The sequence below is a fragment of the Eschrichtius robustus genome, chromosome 15 (assembly GCF_028021215.1).
Source record: "Eschrichtius robustus isolate mEscRob2 chromosome 15, mEscRob2.pri, whole genome shotgun sequence".
Taxonomy (NCBI): Eukaryota; Metazoa; Chordata; class Mammalia; order Artiodactyla; family Eschrichtiidae; genus Eschrichtius; species Eschrichtius robustus.
In genome coordinates this window covers 52530861-52554534 of record NC_090838.1, presented here as the reverse complement: position 1 = coordinate 52554534, position 23674 = coordinate 52530861, and the positions used below count along the sequence as shown (strand labels likewise).

General features: G+C 36.5%; 1 protein-coding gene across 3 annotated transcripts in view; it reads left to right on the top strand.

The window, feature by feature from the left end:
* USP34 (ubiquitin specific peptidase 34) overlaps positions 1 to 23674 on the top strand; it is a 235613-nt gene that overhangs the window by 59038 nt on the left and 152901 nt on the right. For all 3 annotated transcript variants that reach the window (XM_068565002.1, XM_068565001.1, XM_068565000.1), the window contains exons 6-10: positions 7599 to 7666; positions 11757 to 11949; positions 13372 to 13433; positions 23208 to 23289; positions 23377 to 23469. In XM_068565002.1, coding sequence (XP_068421103.1) covers positions 7599 to 7666; positions 11757 to 11949; positions 13372 to 13433; positions 23208 to 23289; positions 23377 to 23469 — 498 coding nt within the window. The remainder of the gene's footprint in view (positions 1 to 7598; positions 7667 to 11756; positions 11950 to 13371; positions 13434 to 23207; positions 23290 to 23376; positions 23470 to 23674) is intronic.

Below are 23674 nucleotides of genomic sequence, written 5' to 3'. Positions count from 1 at the left end.
CATCTTTTCCTCATAAAAAAATATTTTTGATTTTGCTTTCTTCATTCTAATTTTTTAAATATAGTTACTACTTTGGTGCAAACTAAGAGCTTAAATTACAATTCTTTTTGTAATTAACTTGTCTGCAGACCCTTTATTTTTTTCAGAGTTTGGAGTTTTTCTTAAGGGACTGGTGACATTTAAAGCAATATAAGTGTTGGCATGATTTCTGACCTTTTTTTTGGAGTTTTGACCACTCTGCCTGAAGTTTATATGAAAACACTTAGCAGCCACTTTAAACAATTGAAATAGACATCCTTTTGCATTTTGAGAAACTTTAAGGCCTGTAAATTTCAGACTTTTCTAGTCACATACAAATTGATCTAGAGCAGGGTAGTTTCCTTTAGTGGATCATTGTGAATTATAAACCCTGGTCGTTTCTGTATGTCTCATTTCTTTTCTTGAGAAATAGGCAGCTTGTTTAGCCATGTTGTTTCAGCTTCGGTAAGGCTGAAGGTCCCTTATTTAGGAATCTCTGATGTTCCGGGGGCTTTCATACAGGAACAAAAACGCCTACATTTAAATAATGAAAAAATTACTGGATTTTAGGGCAATCCTCTTCTTGAAAAGCAAAAAGTTCTGTGAATCATAAACTCTTTTTATGGTAAGGTAGGTAAGGCCTGACCTTATTGAGTACCTGTTTCTCCCAACTTGATTATAGTAAATCACACATTCAGAAGAAAACATGTTTATATCAGTTCCTGGGAACCAAACCATTCTGTTTGTTTTCTAGGGTCATTCCCTCACTCTTAATGAGGAAGGTGGTGTTATCTCCTAGAACCTTAGCTTGCAGCACAGGAAAACTCGCTTTGCCCTGAGTCTGAGTTATCAGCAAAGAAGGAAAACTCTTACTTTCATCAGTTAAGGTTCAAATCTGATAATACGCTTAGACCCATACATTTATTTCAGTCTCAAAAGTTTGCTTTAGCATTTCTAAAATAACGCTGACTGTTAGGAGAGTTCTCAATTTTGCACAAGTACTACTCCACTCTTAAAAGGATCTATTCTTAGTAATAATGACTGCAGCCTCAGGGGAAAAAACAACAAAATCTTTATATATGTAGTTTTCTTATTTTGTATTGGCCTTTAGATTTTCAGCAAAAGCAGTTAACCAATATTTAGCACAGCTTAGAGAAGTAGAATGTAGAGTCCTCATAGACGTTTCCCCACTGAGATGCATGGTGAGTTATAGCTCATAGTGTGTATCCTGCCTCAGCCCTCAGCAAAGATGCCTGAGTTAGTCATCTCAGACATGACACCTTTTATTAATTACAAAATAACAAAGCCTAAGGACTTTCCATAAAGAATTTGAGTCATGGGATTTATTTTATTAATATGAATGGAAAAGTACAAATGAGCCTTAATAAACCTCATGAATATATGCTTTACAAAACAGATATGACAAATTATTACCTAAGAGATGTTATCAGAGATGCAAACTTGTAGTAACACATCAGAAGACACAATAACAATTTCCGAACTGTCAGTTTCCTAAGACTACTTTACAAAAAACACTAACAAGGACTATTTAATGTCAGAAGTTAGCCTGGGATTATACATTTTCATATATTTTCACACTAATCAGGAGAGTTCGTTGACAGTTCAGTGAAGTTTTCATTTTGTCATTTTGTTAAAACTAGCTTTGTGATGCAGAATACTGCCTGCATTTATGCAGTTATAAGGGGATCAGACAATATTTTTTCCTATTCCTGAGATTTTTAACATGTACTTAGAAGGGCTACTAGAGCTTTGTTATCACCAAGATGGGGAAGCTCAAAACTTACAGTAAGGAAAGAAAAAGGACCTATATGATTAATAGCATATGGAATTTGATTCTTGTAATGTTATGCCTCATTAAAGAATGTAGATTTTAAAGAATGTAGATTTTACAGAGAAATAATCTTGGGCTTGTGTTGTAGTTCTGTTATGTACTATCTAATTTTTTTGTTTGTTTTATTTAAAAATTTTTTATTGATGTACTATCTAATTTTGATTACATTATGTCTATAAGCCTCACTTTTTTCATCTATCAGAATGGAAATATTAAGGGTTCAGTAAATGGTAGCTCTTCTTTCTATTAAAAATTTCTTTCCAATGTTGACATTTTTTCCCTTGTCATTTTTATTTAAATTTTTGTTCATTGGCATATTTGTTTATCCCCCAATAAAAGGTATCACTGTACCTATTTTCATTTTCGTCCTCTCTAATGTATCTTATATATAATTGAATCTGTTAACCTTTTAAAAAAATTTGAAATAAACATATAGAAAAGTGAACAGAATGATAAGATATGGCTCAGTGACTTATTGAGGTGAATATCCCACTTAACCACTACCCATGTCAAGAAACAAATCATTGTCAACTCCCCAGAAGCCTCCTTTATGATTCCTCTAAGTCACTATCCCATCTCTTTGCCCTTAAAGGTGAACACAATTCATATTTTTATTTCTTGCTTTTCTTTGTTTTACTTAAGCTTATATCCCTAAATACTATGATTTAGTTTTGTCTCTTGCTAACCGTATAAGTGGAATCACATAAAATGCATTCTTTCATGTATGGCTACTTTTGTTTAACATTGAGATTTATATTGCATGTAGTTCGAGTTGCTCATTTTGATTGTTGTATAATACTCCTTTAAAAATATACCAACATTGATCTATTTTACTGGTGACGGACGTTTAGGTTATTACAATTAATGTGGTGTCAGCATTCTCTTACATGTCTTTTGGTGCATATGTGCATGCATTGTATTTTCATATATATCTAGTAGTGGAATTTCTTTATCACAGGGTATACATATATTCAGTTTTACACATTAATGCTAAGATTTTCCGAAGTGATTGTATTAATTTACACTCTTACCAAGAATGAGAGTTCCCATTGCTCCATATCCTTGCAAACATGTAGTATTCTAACTCTTAGAGATTCCTGATGAACTAATAGTAGTATCTCATTGTGGTCTACTTTTGTGTTTTTTTTTTTTTTTTTAAACATCTTTATTGAAGTATAATTGCTTCACAATGGTGTGTTAGTTTCTGCTTTATAACAAAGTGAATCAGCTACAGATATACACACGTTCCCATATCTCCTCCCTTCCGCATCTCCCTCCCTCCCACCCTCCCCATCCCACCCCCCCAGGTGGTCACAAAGCACCGTGCTGATCTCCCTGTGCTATGCGGCTGCTTCCCACTAGCTATCTATTTTACATTTGGTAGTGTATATATGTCCATGACACTCTCTCATCCTGTCACATCTCACCCCTCCCCCTCCCCATATCCTCAAGTCCATTCTTTAGTAGGTCTGTGTCTTTATTCCCATCTTGCCACTAGGTTCTTCATGGCCTTTTTTTTTTGTTTGTTTTCCTTTAGATTCCATATATATGTGTTAGCATACTGTATTTGTTTTTTCTCTTTCTGACTTACTTCACTGTGTATGACAGACTCTAACTCCATCCACCTCATTACAAATACCTCCATTTCATTTCTTTTTATGGCTGAGTAATATTCCATTGTATATATGTGCCAAGTCTTCTTTATCCATTCATCCGATGATGGACACTTAGGTTGCTTCCATGTCCTGGCTATTGTAAATAGAGCTGCAATGAACATTTTGGTACATGACTGTTTTTGAATTATGGTTACTTTTGTGTTTTTAAATGACTAAAGAGATTGAGCACCATTGCATGGGCATATTAGCCATTTCAATATTTTTCGAGAAGTGTCAGTTCAAGTTTTTTTAATCCGTTTTAAAAATCAAATTGTTTGCCCTTTCCTTACGAATGTGTGGAGATTCCTTATATGTTTTGGATACAAGTCTTTTGCCTGACATTTATGTATTGCTAAATATCTTCTTCAACTCTGGTTTTGCTTTTCATTCTCTTGTGTCTTTTAAGAGTTATTATTTTTAATTTAACTATAGTTGATTTACAGTACTGTGTTAGTTTCAGGTGTACAGCTTCAGATTCTTTTTCGTTATAGGTTAGTACAAGATACTGAATATAGTTCCATGTGCTATATACAGTAAATCCTTGTTGTTTATTTTATATGTAGTAGTGTGTATCTATTAATCCCATACTCCCAGTTTATCCTTCCCTCTCCCCCTTCCCCTTTGGTAACCATAAGTTTGTTTCCTGTTTTGTACAGAAGTTGATTTGTATTATTTTTTTAGATGCCATGTATAAATGATACCTTATAGAATTTGTCTTTCTCTGCCTAACTTACTTTACTTAATATGCAAATCTTTAGGTCCATCCACGTTGCTGCAAATGGAAGGATTTCTTTTTTTTTTTTAATGGCTAGGTAATATTCTATAGTGTATGTATACCACATCTTCTTTATCCATTCATCTGTCGATGGACATTTAGGTTGCTTTTATGTCTTGGCTATTGTGAATATTGCTGCTGTGAACATTGGGGGGTGCATGTACCTTTTTGAATTAAGGTTTTTGTCTTTTCAGAATATATGCCCAGGAGTGGATCATATGGTAACTCTATTTTTAGTTTTTAAAGGAATCTCCAGACTGTTTTCTATAGGGCTTCACCAATTTACGTTCCCACCAATAGTGTAGGAGGGTTCCCTTTTCTCCAAACCCTCTCTAGCATTTATTATTTCTGGACTTTTTGATGATGGCTATTCTGACTGTTGTGAGGTGTCGTTTTGATTTCATTAAGAGTTATTTTCTGCTAACACACCATTGTAAGGCAATTATACTTCAATAAAGATGTTTTAAAAAAAAAAAAAAAAAAAAAGAGTTATTTTCTAACCAAACTTAATGGTGTATAATTTATAATAAATTTTTTTCTTTATGGTTAATGTTTTCATTAATGGATAAACAATCTTTCTTATGAAGATATTTTTCTATGTTCTGCAATTTTTATTACGTTACTTTCACATTTTTATCTATAGTTCAGTTGGAATTGACTTTTGTGTGTGGTGTGTGAGGGATCAGGATTCATTTTCTTTTCTATATAGACAGAAGCTGGACCTATCACTATAGCAAAGACAGTCCTTTCCTATTTGTTCTGAAGTATCATTTTGTCATAAATCAGGTATCTTTATGTGTCTTCTTGTGCATGGGTCTGGGATTTCTAGTATATTCCATTAGTCTATTTGATTAGTCTTGTGCTGTTTTGCATACCGTCTTAATTTCTGCTGCTTTATAAGAAGTCTTGCTATCTGGTAAAGCAAGTTCTACCTCCCTGTCATTTTTTTAAAAAATTTATTAAGGTGTAACTGACAGATAACATTAGTTTCAGATGATTCAGTATTTGTATATGTTACAAAATGATTACCACAGGAAGTCTAGTTAACATCTGACACCATTCATAGTTAACAAATAGTTTTTTTATGAGTACTTTTAAGAACTATTAGCACTTTCAAATATGCAAAACAGTTTTTTTTTTAAAGCATACTATTTTCTTTTTAATTAATTAATTAATTAATTTATTTTTGCCTGTGTTGGGTCTTCGTTTCTGTGCGAGGGCTTTCTCTAGTTGCGGCAAGTGGGGGCCACTCTTCATCGCGGTGCGCAGGCCTCTCACTGCCGTGGCCTCTCTTGTTGCGGAGCACAAGCTCCAGATGCGCAGGCTCAGTAGTTGTGGCTCACGGGCCTAGTTGCTCCGCGGCATGTGGGATCTTCCCAGACCAGGGCCCGAACCCGTGTCGCCCGCATTGGCAGGCAGACTCTCAACCACTGCGCCACCAGGGAAGTCCGCAAAACAGTTTTATTAAGTAGGGTCACCATGCATTATATCTCTACTCCGTGTCATTCTTAAAGAGTGTTTTGTCTCTTCTTGGACTTTTGCATTTGGAATCAGTGGCTGAAGTTCCACGTATAAACCTTTTTGGGTTGCATTGAATCTGTAGATCAATTTGCAGAGGACTGTCATCTCTGCAATATTGAGTCTTCTAATGTATAAATATGGTAAATGTGTTTTTATTTACATGCTTTAAGATTTGTCTCATAATTTTCTGTATTTATGTGGAGATGTTATATATATCTTTGTTAGACAATTTCTAGGCACATGATATTTTTTGATGCTGTTGTAAAGAGAATATTTTTGAAAATTTTATTATTTTTTTCTGGTATGTAAGATGTGTATATATGTATTATATATATGTAATATAGTATGTGTGTGTATGTATGTATATATATGTGTGTATATTAATTCATTACTTATATTAGCTTTCTAAGCAGCAATCTTGCTAAACTAGTTAATTCCAAAAAGGTTTATCTGAAAATTATTTTGGATTTCTTACTTACATAATCACATCATCTCAGAGTAATATTGATTTTAATTCTTCCGTTTTAGTCTATGCCTTTTATTCAGTTTCTTGTCTGTTGCACTGTCTAGGACCTTCAGTTTAAGTTGAATTAAAGATATTCTTGTCTTGTTCCTAGTCTCAGAGGGAAGAGTTTTAGCATTTCACCGTTAGTATTGTATTTGCTATAGGACTTATGTTTCATTAGATTAAAGTGAAGCCATGCAGTCTGTATTTACAAATTTGTTTTCAATTTGTATTACTTGCATGTGTTAAGGCTTAGTATTGTAGTTTCTTGTTTGATGATTTGCTTAGGATTTTTTTCTTATATGATATTTAAACCACGATTTATGAGAATAAAACTAATAAAGCACATTAGATTTAGAAATGGGCTGGAATATTATGCAGAAAAAATTAAGTGAACAGATTATTATAACTTCCATTATAACTTAGATTGGGATACTTACAGTAAGAGTTTAATTAAGCAAATAGTTGTTGATATTGTGATCAGTGTTTGACTCTATAAAATATATTTGTCTTAGATGGATATTGAAGTGACCAGACATCAGGTAATTTGATATTTTTTAGAAGGAAGGATGATTTATTAAAAAATTAACTTAGGGCTTCCCTGGTGGCACAGTGGTTGAGAATCTGCCTGCCAATGCAGGGGACACGGGTTCGAGCCCTGGTCTGGGAAGATCCCACATGCCGCGGAGCAACTAGGCCCGTGAGCCACAACTACTGAGCCTGCGCGTCTGGAGCTTATGCTCTGCAACAAGAGAGGCCGCAACAGTGAGAGGCCCGCGCACCGCGATGAAGAGTGCCCCCGCTCGCTGCAACTAGAGAAAGCCCTCGCACAGAAACGAAGACCCAACACAGCCAAAAATAAATAAATAAATAAATATAGCCATGTGTACCTGTCAATTCCAAACTCCCTAACTATCCCTTAAAAAAAAAAAAATTAATTTAGTTCTATAGTATTTGGGTTGCTACCATACAAAGAGGTATAGAGTAGCAGGTAGTAAGATGTTACTTGGATAGATGGTTCTCCCTTTTCAGGAAGAAACTGATAGTAATTCTTCAGACTGATTTTAGGTATATGGATTAGAAATGTTTATAGGTTAAATTACTTACCTGATATGTGTGCAGTCGTATTTCTTAGTTTATCCTTTTCCAAATAGATGAAATATATTTAGTTTTTAGAGGCAGGAAAATACTAAATGTTCTTATTTTTAATTAAAGACATATGTATTTCACATATTCATTAATCATTAATATCATTTTTATGTTTCTTTATAGATTAGAATATGGCTACATATCCCTGCTGTCATGCAGCACATTATCCCTTTTAGGACATATGTTATCAGGTAAGTTTATAAAACCTTTCCCCCCTGTTATCAGCGTAGTAATGTTTAAACTATTCATAACATAGTACAGAATTATATTGTTTGAAAGTCCTTTGTATTCACATCCTCCAGAGAAAATTTTTGACAATTTGATGTATTTTTTAATGCACCTATGTAGGTTTATATGTAATGTTTACTTTTAAGCAATTTATGTTGGAATTTTTTTTTATGTGAGTATAAAGAATTAAACAGATTAACAGTGGTTGCATGATATTCCACTATATTTATTCAGTCAACAGATGTATACTAAGTATTATGTTGTAGGCACTGGAGATACAGCAGAGAAGAAAATATTTCTGCTTTTGTGCAGTCTGTGTGCACAATAAGTAAATGATACAGTTCATCAGAAAGTCATGAGTATGACAGAGAAAAATAGCAGCAAGGGTGGGTTGAGAGTTCTAGAGGGCGGGTCTCAATTATATCGATGGTATAGAGAAGGTCTCATTGGGGAAAGGGTGATATTTGAGTTCTGTAAGTCCCAACCTAAGAAGGAAACCTAAGACGAGGATAGAGATATTATCATATTGATTACGCTTAGAGTGTAAACTGTTGGAGTTCTAAGATTGTATTTCTTGATAATATTTATGAGTTCTTTATAATTTTTATTCATTTGCAAAGATTTGAGTGCCTGCTATTTTCCGGTTACTGTTCAGGTTGTTGGAGAAAGTATCAGGAAAAGGATCAGATAGTGATGAATTCTATGCAAGTAAAGATAAGGTGATAGAGAATATGAGGCCTTTCTGAAAGGTGACATCTGAGGAACATGAATCTGCTAATCAGATGATAAATAGAAGGACATATTTCAGGTAGAAGGAACATAAGGGCATAGGCTTTGAAGTTGGAAAGAATATGACATATTAAAAAACTAGAAGTAGACTGGTGGAGCATAGTGTGTAAGGAGGTAAGATTATGATATGAGGTTGGATATAAACAGGGGCAGATTATTCAGGACCTTCAAGCCATTTTAAGGAGCTTGGATTTAATTTTAGCAGTGGGATCTATTGAAGGGTTTTAAGCAGATGAATCATGACGACGCTTTTTTTAAAAAATATTTTAAGCTGCTTAATTTGTAATCTCTTTTTAAAAAAATTTCTTTCTTTCTTTCTTTCTTTATTTTTGGCTGTGTTGGGTCTTTGTTGCTCCGCGTGGGCTTTCTCTAGTTGTGGCGAGTGGGGGCTACTCCTCGTTGCGGTGCGCGGGCTTCTCATTGTGGTGGCTTCTCTTGTTGCAGAGCGTGGGCTCTAGGTGAACAGGCTTCAGTAGTTGTGGCACGCGGGCTCAGTAGTTGTGGCTCGCAGGCTCTAGAGCGCATGCTCAGTAGTTGTGGCACACGAGTTAAGTTGCTCCGTGGCATGTGGGATCTTCCCGGACTAGGGCTCGAACCCGTGTCCCCTGCATTGGCAGGCATATTCTTAACCACTGCGCCACCAGGGAAGTCCTCATGATGGTTTTTAAAAGATCACTTTGGCCTTTAAGTGGCTCATAAATTACAGGAGTGTTGGAGGAGAAGCTAGGAGACCAATTGAAAAGTTAATGGGGTAGTCCTGGAAAGAAGTGATGGTTACTTGTACAAGGATTGTTTATAGTGATTTGAAAATTGACTGGATATAGTTGAAAATGAAATCAATAAGGTTGGTGATTGTGGAGTTTAAGGAAAGGGGTAGCATAGTGGAAGACGCTTAGCTGCCCTCCCTTTGGTTTCTCTTTTTGCTGTGAGTATCATTAACAGATGTGAAAGACTGGGAGAATTTAAAGACGTAATTTTCAGATGCCTATGGGACATTTAAGTGGCACTGGGAAATTGGGAATATAAGCCTGTAACTTAGAACAACAACGTTAATTTAGGAGTTGTCAGCATAAAGGTAGCACTTAAAAACCATGGGAATAGGACTTACCTGGTGGCGCAGTGGTTAAGAATCCACCTGCCAGGGCTTCCTTGGTGGCGCAGTGGTTGAGAGTCTGCCTGCCAATGCAGGGGACACGGGTTCGATCCCTGGTCTGGGAAGATCCCACATGCCACGGAGCAGCTGGGCCCGTGAGCCACAATTACTGAGCCTGCGCGTCTGGAGCCTGTGCTCCGCAACAAGAGAGGCCGCAATAGTGAGAGGCCTGCGCACCGCGATGAAGAGTGGCCCCCACTTGCCACAACTAGAGAGAAAGCCCTCGCAGGGAGGCGAAGACCCAACACAGCCATAAATGAATAGATAAATAAATAAATAAAATTAAAAAAAAAAAAAAAGAATCCACCTGCCAGTATAGGGGAGATGGGTTCAAGCCCTGGTCTGGGAAGATCCCACATGCCGTGGAGCAGCTAAGCCTGTGTGCCGCAACTATTGAGCCCATGTGCTGCAACTACTGAAGCCCGCATGCCTAGGGCCCGTGCTCTGCAACAAGAGAAGCCACCTCAATGAGAAGCCCTCGCACCGCAAAGAAGAGTAGCCCCCACTCACCACAACTAGAGAAAGCCCGAGGGCAGCAATGAAGACCCATCGCAGCCAAAAATAAATAAATAAATTTTTTAAAAAACCTCATGGGAATAAATGAGGTCATCTGGGGAGAGAATGTAGAAAGAGAATAGAAGTGAATGGAGGGGACTTCCTTGGTGGTCCAGCGGGTAAGACTCCATGCTCCCAATGCAGGGGGCCCAGGTTCGATCCCTGGTCAGGGAACTAGATCCCACATGCATGCCGCAACTAAGAGTTTGCATGCTGCAACTGAGTCCACATGCTGCAACAAAGATCCCGCGTGCCGCAACTAAGACCTGGCACAGCCTAAATTAAAACAAAAGAAGTGAATCTAGGATGGAGTGCTATATCAGTTTGCTTTTGCTGTGTGAGAAAACACCCAAAACTAGTAGCTTAAAATAACAGCCATTTATTATTTGTCACAGTTCTCTGGTTGGCTAGCTTTTCTGATCTGGGCTGACTTGGCTGGACCTGGGTGCTCTGTGATAGATAACCTCAGTCATTTGTCCTCTGGTTGGCAGGCTGATTGGTCTTGAGTGGTGAAGGGTGCTCATATGTATCTTGGCAGTTGGCTGGATGTCAGTTGGGGCATTAGCTGTCTCTCTCATCCAGCAGGCTATCCTGAGTCCTTTTCTCAGTGGTGGAAGAGTTCCCAGCAAGAGAGGGCAAGCTCAAAGGCTTTTTAAGCTTCTGCTTATGTTACATCTCTTAATACCCCACTGGGCAAAGGAACCTTCATGGCAAAGCTCAGATGCAAGGAAGTAGAGGAATAAATGACACCTTTGATGGGAAGAGTGGTAAAGTCACATTGCAAAGACTACTATATAAAGTGATGGGAGGAATTTGGGGCCTTTCTGCAATCCATTACAAGCCCTGAGGAGCAATACTGTTGAAAGGTTGGGTACAGGAGGAGGAACCAACCAAATAGAATAGGTGGGGCCTGAGAGGAAAACCAGTGGTTTGTGATTTTTGAAAGTCAAAAAAGAATGATGTTTAAAATGTACACATTTTGAAGAATTTTGGCTGTGTTGGGGAGTAGATGTACTATTTATATGAAGTCAACTGAAATTTACTAAAACAGGAGCTGTATACATGACAGGTACTAGAGAATAGTAAAGTTTTACTGGAGGTGCAGGTGCAGAATCCGATGTTAAATGACTTGGCTCTATGCAGTTCCTCCCTCCCTTTCTCCTTCCCTCTTCCTCCCTCCCTCTTCCTCCCTCCCTCTTCCTCCCTCCCTCTTCCTCCCTCCCTCTTCCTCCCTCCCTCTTCCTCCCTCCCTCCCTTCCTCTCCTTCCCTGCTTTCCCCTCCCTCCCTTCCTTCCTTCCTTCCTTACATGTTGTGTTAGGCTTTGCAGTTCCTGATTCATGTTGGACTCTCAGCAAAGGACACATTGCCACAGGTCACAATCCTTGAAGCATTACTTAGAAATAGTTTAAATTGGGAATATTAATCCCAGGATTCCAGGTTCTACTGTACTAAACAGTTTGGAAGTATGGAGCAAAGGAATATTATTGAATTATTGAGTGGTCTTCAGAAATAGTTTGCAAGTTTTTGTGTACATTGTATTTCTGAATCATTTCAGGTATTTATGCAAGCTCTCTGATCAGGAGTTAAGACAGAGTGCGGCTCGCAACATGGCTGACTTAATGTGGAGCACAGTGAAAGAACCATTGGACACGACGTTATGCTTTGATAAAGAAAGCCTAGATCTTGCATTTAAGTACTTTATGTCACCTACTTTGACTATGAGGTTGGCTGGATTAAGTCAGATAACGGTAAGCTGTATTTGCTTTATTTTTGGTAATTTTTTGTTTGTCCTCTCAGACTATCATCATTATCATAATACCTAGTATTTATGGAGCCACTTATGCCATGCTAGGCATTGTGCTAAGTACTTTACATGCATTACTTTGTGTGACCCTTACAAATAATTTCTATATGTTCTCTTTTTCTCTATTTTAAATATGAGGAGACTGAGGCTTAGATTTAGAAGGTTTTATACCTTAAGTCTTTTTTTTTTTTTTAATTTTATTTATTTATTTATTTATTTATGGCTGTGTTGGGTCTTCGTTTCTGTGTGAGGGCTTTCTCTAGTTGCGGCAAGTGGGGGCCACTCTTCATCGCGGTGCGCAGGCCTCTCACTATCTTGGCCTCTCCCGTTGCGGAGCACAGGCTCTAGACGTGCAGGCTCAGCAATTGTGGCTCACGGGCTTAGTCGCTCCGCGGCATGTGGGATCTTCCCAGACCAGGGCTGGAACCCGTGTCCCCTGCATTGGCAGGCAGATTCTCAACCACTGCACCACCAGGGAAGCCCCCTACCTTAGGTCTTTTTGATTTCCTGCACTTTTTTTTTTTTTTTAAACTGTTCAGTTTTTTGCATTTAGAAAGCAGTGTTATCAGAGAGAAAAATAGTTGGAGATTATAAGTAGTTAATTAATTTTCCAGGCAGGAGCCACAGATTATTGGGCCATAGACCAAATTTGACTAACAGAAATGTTTGGTTTGCACAGTAGCAAGTACTGTTTTAAATAGGGAGAAATACATATTATTGGCTTCTCCTGGAGGGGTGGGGTGGGGAGAAAGACCTAGTGTCCTTGGGTCTGTCTTCTTGCATGACAACAATTTGCTAGAACTAAGTAGTTAGCTGCATTCTTTAGAATGGATATATTTTCTCTGGTTTACCAAGGTCTGCATTAGGTTTACTCCTTTACATTTGGGGCCTGTTTTTGTAGTGTAGTTATTCTGAAGTAGCTAGATTGTACCCATGTATTGAATTTTGTGACTTAGATTTTACCATGTATTGGACTTTGTAAGTGTTGAAAACACTTAATCACAGTTTCCCAAATCAAATCTTAAAAATGTATGTCTGGAATCCTTTCCTGAAATTCGGTTTGTAATGACATATTACTTGCTGCCTTGCATTAGATTTTTGTGTCTTTCCCTTGTTCAGCTTTTTCTCTAGCATTCTTAGTGGAATAAAGCCTAAGTATTACTTGTGGAATGAATTAGTGTTTAAAAATGATAAAGGAAATAGCCAGACTAATTGGGAAGTATATATGTGTATCTGATTACCTATCTTATATTTTATACTTTTGATCTGGTTATTGATTATGATCTACATATATCAAACTGTGTTGGCAGTTGCTAACATATGCAAGAATAATTTTGGAAAAAATCTTTAATTTCTGTATTTATAGAATCAACTTCACACCTTCAATGATGTGTGCAATAATGAATCATTGGTATCAGACACAGAAACGTAAGTAGGAGCATTAAATTTATGCGTAAGTACACTATTTTAATGTGTAGCTGTTTATGTGGTAAATGTAATTGACTTTATTAGATTTGAAGTGTTTACTAGAAATTCTTTGCCTTGTGGCTTCATCTGTATAGTCTTTAACAAGCTTTCAGAGGAATATATTGCAATTCTTCTCTTTTTAAAAAAGCATATAGTGTTATTTTTCACAAAATGCAAAGGGAGACTATTTATACAGGAGAATTTAATAGTAAAGAATATGGTACAGATAGTTTTCAGAAACCACACTTGATGCAGGAAAGGATCTCATTTAACACATTTTTCGGGGAAATAAACCAAGTTCATGATGCTCATGTATGAAAAGAAGTAGTTTTTACAGCTTAGGGCTTTTTAAAGTACTTAGAAATATTTATTTTTTCCAATATTTATTCCATTTAGTTGTCCATCCAGTTATAGAAATCATTTTTTAAATCTTGGTAGTAATATTTTCTGCTTGAACAGGGTTACATAGTTTTTTGTTTGTTTGTTTTTGCTGCGCCGCTATGCGGCTTGCAGGATCTTAGTTCTCTGACCAGGGATCAAACCCGTGCCCTCGGCAGTGAAAGCGTGGAATCTTAACCACTGGACCGCCAGAGAATTCCCCAGAGTTGCACAGTCTTAAGGTGTTAGAAAATTTGTAATTATATGAATGAGTCATATTTTTGCTTTACTGTAACTTTTATGCATTGATCTTAGTTTTGCTCTATGGAGCTAATCTCAGTTGAACCCAGCCCTTCATGAATTTGGAAACCAGAGACTATGTCTCTGCTTTTTCCCTCACATATTACGGTTTTTAGATTTATCACCAGACAAGTCATTCACTTTTAGCAGCATTTTTTGTCAGTGGTCCCTTAAAATGTGTGCCCTAGAATTGGTAGTAGCATTATAAATTCTTGGTCATACTAGGAGTGCTATTTCACACAGTCAAGATATTATATAGATTATATCCAATGTATATAAAACTACAGCTCTGGATTTCCAATTTGACCCCTCAGTACCCACCCTCCCACCCCTTCAGACTGCCTCTAGGAGAATCTTAAAATTGCCAATGCAGTAATCACTCCCTATCCCTGCAAAAAGACCAAAAAAAAAAAAAAAAATCCTGGAATCACCAGTGCAGTAACCCCACATGTCCAGGTTAGGTCTCTGTGTTGCTGTGGATAGAGAAAAGAATGAATTCCATTCAAAAATGTGTAAGGTTTATACATACTAAAGATATGCTTAAGAGGGAGGAGAGTAAAAGTTTTGAGGAATAGTGGGTAGGACAGTTAAAGTTGGGAAGAGAAGGGTCCTGTACAGTGTGAAAAGATTGGAGCAAATACAAAAAGTGATAACTATTGTTGAAGCCTGTGAATTGGGTCTCTCTTTTTAAGCAGTTTTATTAAGATATAGATACATATCATAAAACTCACCTGTTTTTATAATGAATTTTAGTAAATTTACACAGTTGTGCAACTGTCATTACAGCACAATTCTAGAACATTTACGTCACTTCAGAAAGGTCCCTTTTGCCCATTTGTAGTCAATCCCCATTCTCCCCCCCACCCCCCACCCAGGGCCGCACTGTGTGGCACGTGGCATCTTAATTCCCTGCCCAGGGATCAAACCCGTGCCCCCTGCAGTGGAAGCTCTGTCTTAACTGCTGGACCGCCAGGGAATTCCTTCAATCCTCATTCTTATCCCCAGCCCCACTAATCTTCTTTGTCTCTATAGATTTGCCCTTTTTGGGCATTTCCTATAAATGGAATCATATGACAGTGTCTTTTTCCATTGCCACCTTTCACTTATACTGTTTTTCTTGAGGTTCATTCATGTTGTGGTGTGAATCAGTACTTTGTTCCTTTTTATTGCTGAATAGTATTACATTATGTAGCTATATCACATTTTGTTTATCCTTTTACCAAAGTTGATGGATATTTTGAGTGTTTCTACTTTTTGATTAGTATGAATAATGCTGCTTTAAACATTTGTGTACAAGTCTTTTTGTGGACATATGTTTTCATTTCTCTTGGTAGATACGTAGGAGTGCGATCACTGGTTTGTAAGGTCATTTTATGTTTAACTTTTAAAGAAACTGTCAAAATGTTTTCCAACATTTCTGTATTATTTTATATTCCCACTAGCAATGTATGAGGGTTCCAGATTTTCCCCCAGTCTTGTCAGCACTTGTTTTTATCTTTTTGATTATAGCCATTATAGTGGGTATAAAGTGGCATTTCATTATGGTTTTAATTTACATTTGCCTAATTACTAAGGATGTTGAACATCTTTTTATATGGTTTATTTGCCATTCTGTTTCTTCTTCACTGAATTGTTTGTTCACTTTTTGCCTAGCTTTTAGTTGGGTTATTTGTCTTGTTTTATGGATTAGCATATGATCTGTACCACAGAATATTCATATGTGCTTAAGAAGACTGTTTATTCAGCTGTTGTTGTATGGAGTGTTCAGTAGATGTCTTTTAGGTCTAATGAGTTTGTAATATTGTTTGTCTTCTGTATCCTTGTTGATTTTTTACCTACGCTTGTTCTATTCCATTATCAAAAGTAGGGCATTGAAGTCTCCAACTTCAGTTTATCCTCATTTGTGGATTTTGTTTTTATGAATTTGCCTGTTTGCTGCAATTTATTTGTAACCCCCAAATCAGTACTTTTGGTGCCCTCACAGTCATTTGCGGAAATGCACAGAGCAGTAAAAAATGAGTCTGCCAACGTGCACGTTTCCAACTGAAGTCATACAAGGTGATGCTCTGCGTTGTTTTAGCGCTGGTACAGAAATGACCAGAGGAAGGAAGTGGTAGGAGGCAGTGCAGTATAGTGCAAGAAGCTCTGGCTCTGGGCTGGTTGAAGGGATATGAATCCCAAGACTAGCACATGGTATTGGGACAGCCTCAGTAAAGTCACCTCAACACACTTCTGAAGCTCATTTTCTCTTTTGTAAAATAGAGAAAATAGAATCTGATAAGTTATTTTTAGGATTTAAGATTCAAGGGTTCAACATGAGTTAATTTAGTGCATGATTTTGTAGGACTCAGCTGCCATGAGTAACAAGAGTTGACTGTATTATTTGTTTTTTTGTCCTTTCAAATCTATGGTGAAATATTATATACAATGGAATTCTATTCAGCCATAAAAAAGAATGAAATCTTGCCATTTATGGTAACATGGATGGACCTTGAGTGCATTATACTAAGTGAAATAAGTCAGAGAAAGACATCATATGATCTCATTTATATACGGACTTTAAAAACAAAAACGCTGAGATCAGCTCGGTGCTTTGTGACCACCTAGAGGGGTGGGATAGGGAGGGTGGGAGGGAGACGCAAGAGGGAGGGGATATGGGGATATATGTATACATATAGCTGATTCACTTTGTTATACAGCAGAAACTAACACAACATTGTAAAGCAATTATACTCCAATAAAGATGTTTAAAAAAAAAAAAAGAAAAGAAAAAAAAACCCCAAAACCCTAAGCTTATAGACACAGAGAATAGATTGGTAGTTTCAGAGGTGTGGAGGTCAGAGGAGGGCAAAACAGGTGAAGGAGGTCAAAAGGTACACATTTCTAGTTATGAAATAAATAAGTCATGAGGATAGTAATGTATAGCATGGTGGCTATAGTTAATAATATAGTATTGCATATTTGAAAGTTGCTAGGAGAGTAGATCTTAAAAGCCCTCATCACAAGGGAAAAAATTTTTTTTCTAACTATATATGATGATGGGTGTTAACTAGACTTACTGTGGTGATCATTTAGCAATATATACAAATATTGAATCATTATGTTGTACCCTTGAAACTAATATAATGTTATATGTCAGTTGTACCTCAATTATAAAAAGAGTTTTTAGAAAAAGAGGATCAAATAAAAGAAAGCAACATTGAGAGATCATTGTAATACCCAAATGAGAGCCACGTCTCTTTTTTCAGAGGGAACGGGGTAGAGGGAAGGATGTTGGTGGTCTATCTGTGATGGCATTTTTACATAAAGGGAAGAGCCTCCCTTGCATTGTTCTGACTGAAGTGGGAACTTCAAAACAAATCTTAGTTTTGTGAAACATCTTTCTTTAAAGGAGTTCTGCAAACGGATTGTAGAACAAATTGTGTACCTAAAGTTACTATATAAGATTTGCATTTAATCAAACCCTCTGTCTTCTTCCAGTCAAAGGCAAGCAGCAAGTCACATTATTGCACTGAGTCATTCTTTTAAAGAGAACCCACTCTAGGAAGCACTTGATGCTAATGACATGTTCTTTTTACCCATCAAAGCAGTGGGTGACAATAATTTAAAAAAATATTCAGGGGTTCAGTATTAGCTAACTCAGTGCAGTGACGTTATAGAATATAACTGCCAAGAGTAGTAAGAATTGGCTGTATTTCTTTTTCTCCCTTCAATTTTGTTGTTTTTTGCTTCATGTATTTTAGGACATTTTGTTGGGTACATATATGTTTATAGTTGTTATGTTCCTGATAATTTCATCCTTTCATCATTATAAAATGTCCCTCTTTGTCTCTTTAAAACAATTTTTGGTTTAGTCTATTTTGTTTGATGTTAGTATAGCCTCTGCAGCTTTATTATGTGTACTGTTTTCATGGTATATCTTTTTCCATCCTCTTACTTTCAACCTGTTTGTTTTTGGATCTAAAGTATGTCTCTTGGAGGTAGCATTTAGTTGGATTGAAAAAAAAAAATCCACTCCTACCATCTCTCCCTTTTGATAGGAGTATTTAATCCAGTTACTCTTAATATTATTTATATAGTTGGATTTATGCCTGCCATTTTGCTGTTGGGTTTTTGTATGTCTTCCTTAAAAAATTTTTTTTTCTATTTCTCCTTTACTGCCTTATTTTGCAGTTATGTCAGTATACGGTAGTACAGTTGTCCCTTGGTATATGCGGGGGATTGGTTCCAGGATCACCCGCGGATACCAAAATCTGCAGATGCTCAAGTCCCTTATATAAAGTCATGTAGTGTTTGCATATAAGCTGTACACATCCTCCTGTATACTTTAAATCATCTCTTGATTACTTACAATACCTAATACAATGTAGGTGTTATGTAAATAGTTGCAAGCATGTGGCAAATTCAAGTTTTGCCTTTTGGAACTTTCTGGAATTTTTTTGCAGAAATATTTTTGATCCTCTGTTGGTTGCATCTATGGATGCAGAACCCATGGATACAGAGGGAGTACTGTATACCATTTTAATTCCATTTTTTTATACTTTAAAAATTATTTTGCCAGTGGTTGCTTTATGGGTTATAATATGCATCTTAATTTAATACTGTCTACTTCACATTAATAACAATTCTAGTAAAATATAGGAACAGTGCTTCAGTATAGCTCTATTCCTTTGTTTCTGATAAGAAGTCAGCTGCAAATCTTATTGTGGTTCCTTTCTATGTGCTTAGTTCTTTTTGTCTTGCTGCTTTTAAGATTTTTCTGTTGCTCTTTGGCTTTTAAGAGTTTGACTATGATGTCTCTGGGTGTTGATATCCTTGTGTTTATCTTAGTTGGCACTTGTTGTGATTCTTGGATGTGTAGATGAACATTTTTCATCAAATTTGGGATGTTTGACCTTAGTTTCTTCAAATTTTCTTTCTGCTCCCCTTACTCCTTCTGGGAGTCCCAGTTTATACATGTTTCCAGATCCCTGAATGGTTGTTATTGATAACGTCCAATTTTATGCTTGCTCAGTTATAGTTACAGTTCTCAGCTGTTACAAAAGTCCCTGAGTCTCCTTCCAGTGTTTTTCAAGAAACTGAAAGAATGGGATTTATTTTTTAGAATTATTTTTACTTGTTGAATTGTCTTTTTGTATGTAAAAAATCATAGATTGATTCATGGATCATAGCTTCTGTTGGGCTACTCAGAAATAGGTAAAATATACCACTAGTAGTTTTATTTTAATGTTTTACCCTTTGAGGCCATATATCTAATTCATAGCTTCTTTTTTTAAATCTTTAGAATAATTTTAAAATTAAATATAATTCTTCTATGGATAAACAAGAAAAGAAATAGTTCAGTCCTTCCAGTTTTTCTGTGTATAATTTACATAGCTGAAAAAACTTGGGGTCTTTTCACTGCTCATCCTATTTTGAAACCGTTTATCACTACTTTTTTCATTAGCTGTTCTTCTGTAGTAGCCATTTAAAAGTTTTTTAAAGAATTGCTCTGAAAGGGCCTGTATCAATTAAATAAATTGAATCAACAATTAATGACCTTCCAAAACAAAGTATCAGGACCAGATGGGTTTATTGGTAAATTTTTTTTTTAATTGATTAATTTATTTATTTATGGCGGTGTTGGGTCTTCGTTTCTGTGCGAGGGCTTTCTCTAGTTGTGGCAAGCGGAGGCCACTCTTCATCGCGGTGCGCCGGCCTCTCACTATCACAGCCTCTCTTGTTACGGAGCACAGGCTCCAGACGTGCAGGCTCAGTAATTGTGGCTCACGGGCCCAGTTGCTCCGCGGCATGTGGGATCTTCCCAGACCAGGGCTCGAACCTGTGTCCCCTGCATTGGCAGGCAGATTCTCAACCACTGCGCCACCGGGGAAGCCCTCATTGGTAAATTTAACCAAATATTTAAGGAAGAAATTATACCAATTCTCTATAGTCTTTTTCAGAAGATAGCAGAGAGAAGCCTTACTCATTGAGGTCAGCATTACCCTAATACCAAAACCAGACAAAGGCATTACAAGAGAACGATAGACCAGTACTTACCATGAACATACATATAAAAATCCTCATAAAATATTAGCAGATTGAATCCAGCAAGGTATAAAAAGAATTATACACCACAACCAAGTGAGATTTAGCTCAGGTATTCAAGGCTGGTTCAGCATTTCAAGATCAATTAATGTAAAGTCAAAATTTTGACAAGGTCAAATTTTATCATTCATGGTAAAAAAAACTCTCAGTAAACTAGGCATAGAGAGGAACTTCATCAACATGATAAAGAACATCTACAAAACCTCCTACAGCTAACATCATACTTAATGATGTGAAGGTCAAAGCTTTTCCACTAAGGTCAGGAACAAGGAAAGGGTGTCCCCTCTCACCACTGCTTTTCAGCATTGTACTGGAAAGTCCTACCTGATGCAGTAAGACAAGAAAAGGAAATAAAAGGTATATAGATTTGGAAGGCAGAAGTAAAACTGTCTTTGATCACAGATGACCTGATCATCTATGTAGAAAATCTGAAAGAATTGACAGTCTCATGGAACTAATGAGCATTTATAGCAGGATTGCAGGATACAAAATTAATAATCAAAAGTCAGTCACTTTCCTATATATCAGCAGTGAACAAGTAGAATTTGAAATTTAAAATACAATACCATTTACATTAGCACCACAAAAAATGAAATACTTAGGTATAAATCTAACAATATGAAAAAGTCTATATGAGGAAAATAACAAAACTCTGATGAAAGTAGCAAAGAAGAGCTAAATAAATGGAGAGATATTCCATGTCTATGGATAGGAAGACTTAAAATTGTAAAGGTATCAGTTCTTTCCAACTTGATCTATAGATTCATTGCAGTCTCAATCAAAATCCAAGTAAGTTATTTTGTGGATCTCGACAAACTGATTCTAACATTTGTTTAAATAGACAAAAGACCCAGAATAGCCAACACAGTTTTGAAAGGAAAAAACAAAGTTGGAGAACCGACATTACCCACCTTCAAGAGTTACTATAAAATTACAGTGATCAAGACAGTGCAGTATTGGTGAAAGAACAGACAAATAGGTCAATGGAACAGAATACAGTGCTCAGAAATAGGCCCATATAAATATAGTCAGCTGATATTTGACGAAGGAGCAAAGACAGTAGTACAAAGCAGCAGAGATAGGGTTTTCAACAAATGGTGCTGAAACCATTGGACAACCACATGGGGAAAAAAAATCTAGACACATCTCACACCCTTCACAAAAATTAATTCAAAAATGGACCACACACCTAAACATAGAATGCAAAACTATAAAACTCCTAAAAGATAACATAGGAAAAAAATCTAGATGACCTTGGGTATGGTGGTAACCTTTTGAGTTCAACACCGTGATCCATGAATTGGTAAGCTGGACTTCTTTAAAATTAAAAACTTCTGCTCTGCGAAAGACAGTGTCAAGAGAATGAGAAGACAGCCATAGACAGGGGAAGATACTTGTAAAAGACACATCTGTTAAAGGACTGTTATCCAAAATACACAAAGAACTCTTAAAAATTTAACAGTAGGAAAATGAACAATCTGATTAAAAAATACACTGACTTTAGCAGACACTTCACCAAAGAAGACATACAGATGGCAAATGAGCACATGCAAAGATGCTCCTCTTTCATCAGGGAAATGCAAATCAAAACAACGGTGAGATTCCATTACATGCCTATTGGAATGGTCAAAATCTAGAACACTGATAACACCAAATGCTGACAAGGATGTGGAGCAACAGGAACTCTCATTCACCGCTGGTGGGAATGCAAGAAGGTACAGCCACTTCGGAAGACAGTTTCATAGTTTCTTAAAAAACTCAGCGTACTCTTAGCATATGATCCAGCAGTCATGTTCCCTGGCATTTATCCAAAGGAGTTGAAAACATGTCCACACAAAAACCTGCACACGGGTGATGATAGCAACTTTATTCATAATTGCTCAAACCTGGAAGGAACCAATGGGCTAATGACAAATGAAACAAAATGGATAAATCTTAATGCTGAGTGAAAGAATCTAAATTTTATAAAAGAGTACATCCTGTATCTTTTTTTTACATGAAGTTCTAGAAAATGAAAACTATGTAATAACAGAAAGCAGATCATTGGTTGTCTGGGCAATGGGTTGTGGGAGCTGAGAAAAAGAGGGATTAAAAAGGGGCATAAAGAAACTTTTTGGGTTGATGTGTTTGTTATCTTGGCAGTGCTGATGGATTCATAGATGTATATTTAAGTTTAAATTCATCGAACTATATACTTTAAATATGTTCAGTTTACTATATTTCATACATATCTCAAAGCTGTAAAAGACAAATTAACTGATAAACTTACACTACCTTATTGGTAACGTAATTGTTTAGTTTTCTGTGCCAGTGATTTATTACTCTAAAAGAATTGATAGCTCTTCTTAAAAAATGAAGGATAATCTACAACTGTTCAAAAATAAAAAGTTTACTTTTTGAAATGAAGGATGAGTTGTTCCTAAGTGTAACCAAGTGTTCTGAACAGTCAGTTGATAACTTTAGGGATCACATTAGCAGAACCTTCGTTAATATCAGGCAGGAAGGAGACTTGCCATTTGGCTTGGAGATTCTTCTTTATTTCTTCCCCCACCCTTTTGGTAACCTACTTTTCTGATGTTATCTTACCATAGAGGACATATGGGGAAACCTTCCCTGAATGCCTCAGTGCCTACTATGGAGATTAAAAATGGGAAGGCAAGGTTTTGAGTAAGAAAATACATCACTTTTTAGGTGTTACCCTTGGTATTCTCACCTGTGTACCTGGTGTTAGTTATCCTAACTTTTCAGATTTTTTTTTGCTTGTTTATAAATTAAGGTAGTATTACCATTTTTTGTATTTGTTTCAGTTATTCTTCATAGTACTATTAACAGTTAATTGTATATAATCACTTCTTTATAATTGGTATGTGAACAGTTTTAGATTTTCACCTGAGTCTGCTTTTAGACATGGGAAAGAATGATACTAATATTTTTTTAAATGTATTAACTATTTTTATTATTTGACTTTAGGTCCATTGCAAAAGAACTTGCAGACTGGCTTATAAGCAACAATGTGGTAGAGCATATATTTGGACCAAATTTACATATTGAGGTTTGTGGACTAATATGTGACTTATCTGCTCTATTAAGAGAGAAGAATGCTTTTAAAAATTAACTGTAATAAGTTTTTCTTTTCCAGATTATCAAACAGTGCCAAGTGATTTTGAATTTTTTGGCAGCGGAAGGGCGACTGAGTACTCAGCATATTGACTGCATTTGGGCTGCAGCACAGGTAATATCAACAGCTTAACATAAGTGCTTCTTTATTATACGTTCCGTTCTAAGTTCTTTACTCCCCTGTAAGGTACGTTCTATTATTATCCTCATTTTGTTGCTAAAGAAACCACGCCATGGGAAAAGTTGGGGATCAAATCTATGAAATCTGGCTTCAGAGTCCATGTCTTATCTTACTATACTACTGGTACAATCGAAGGAAA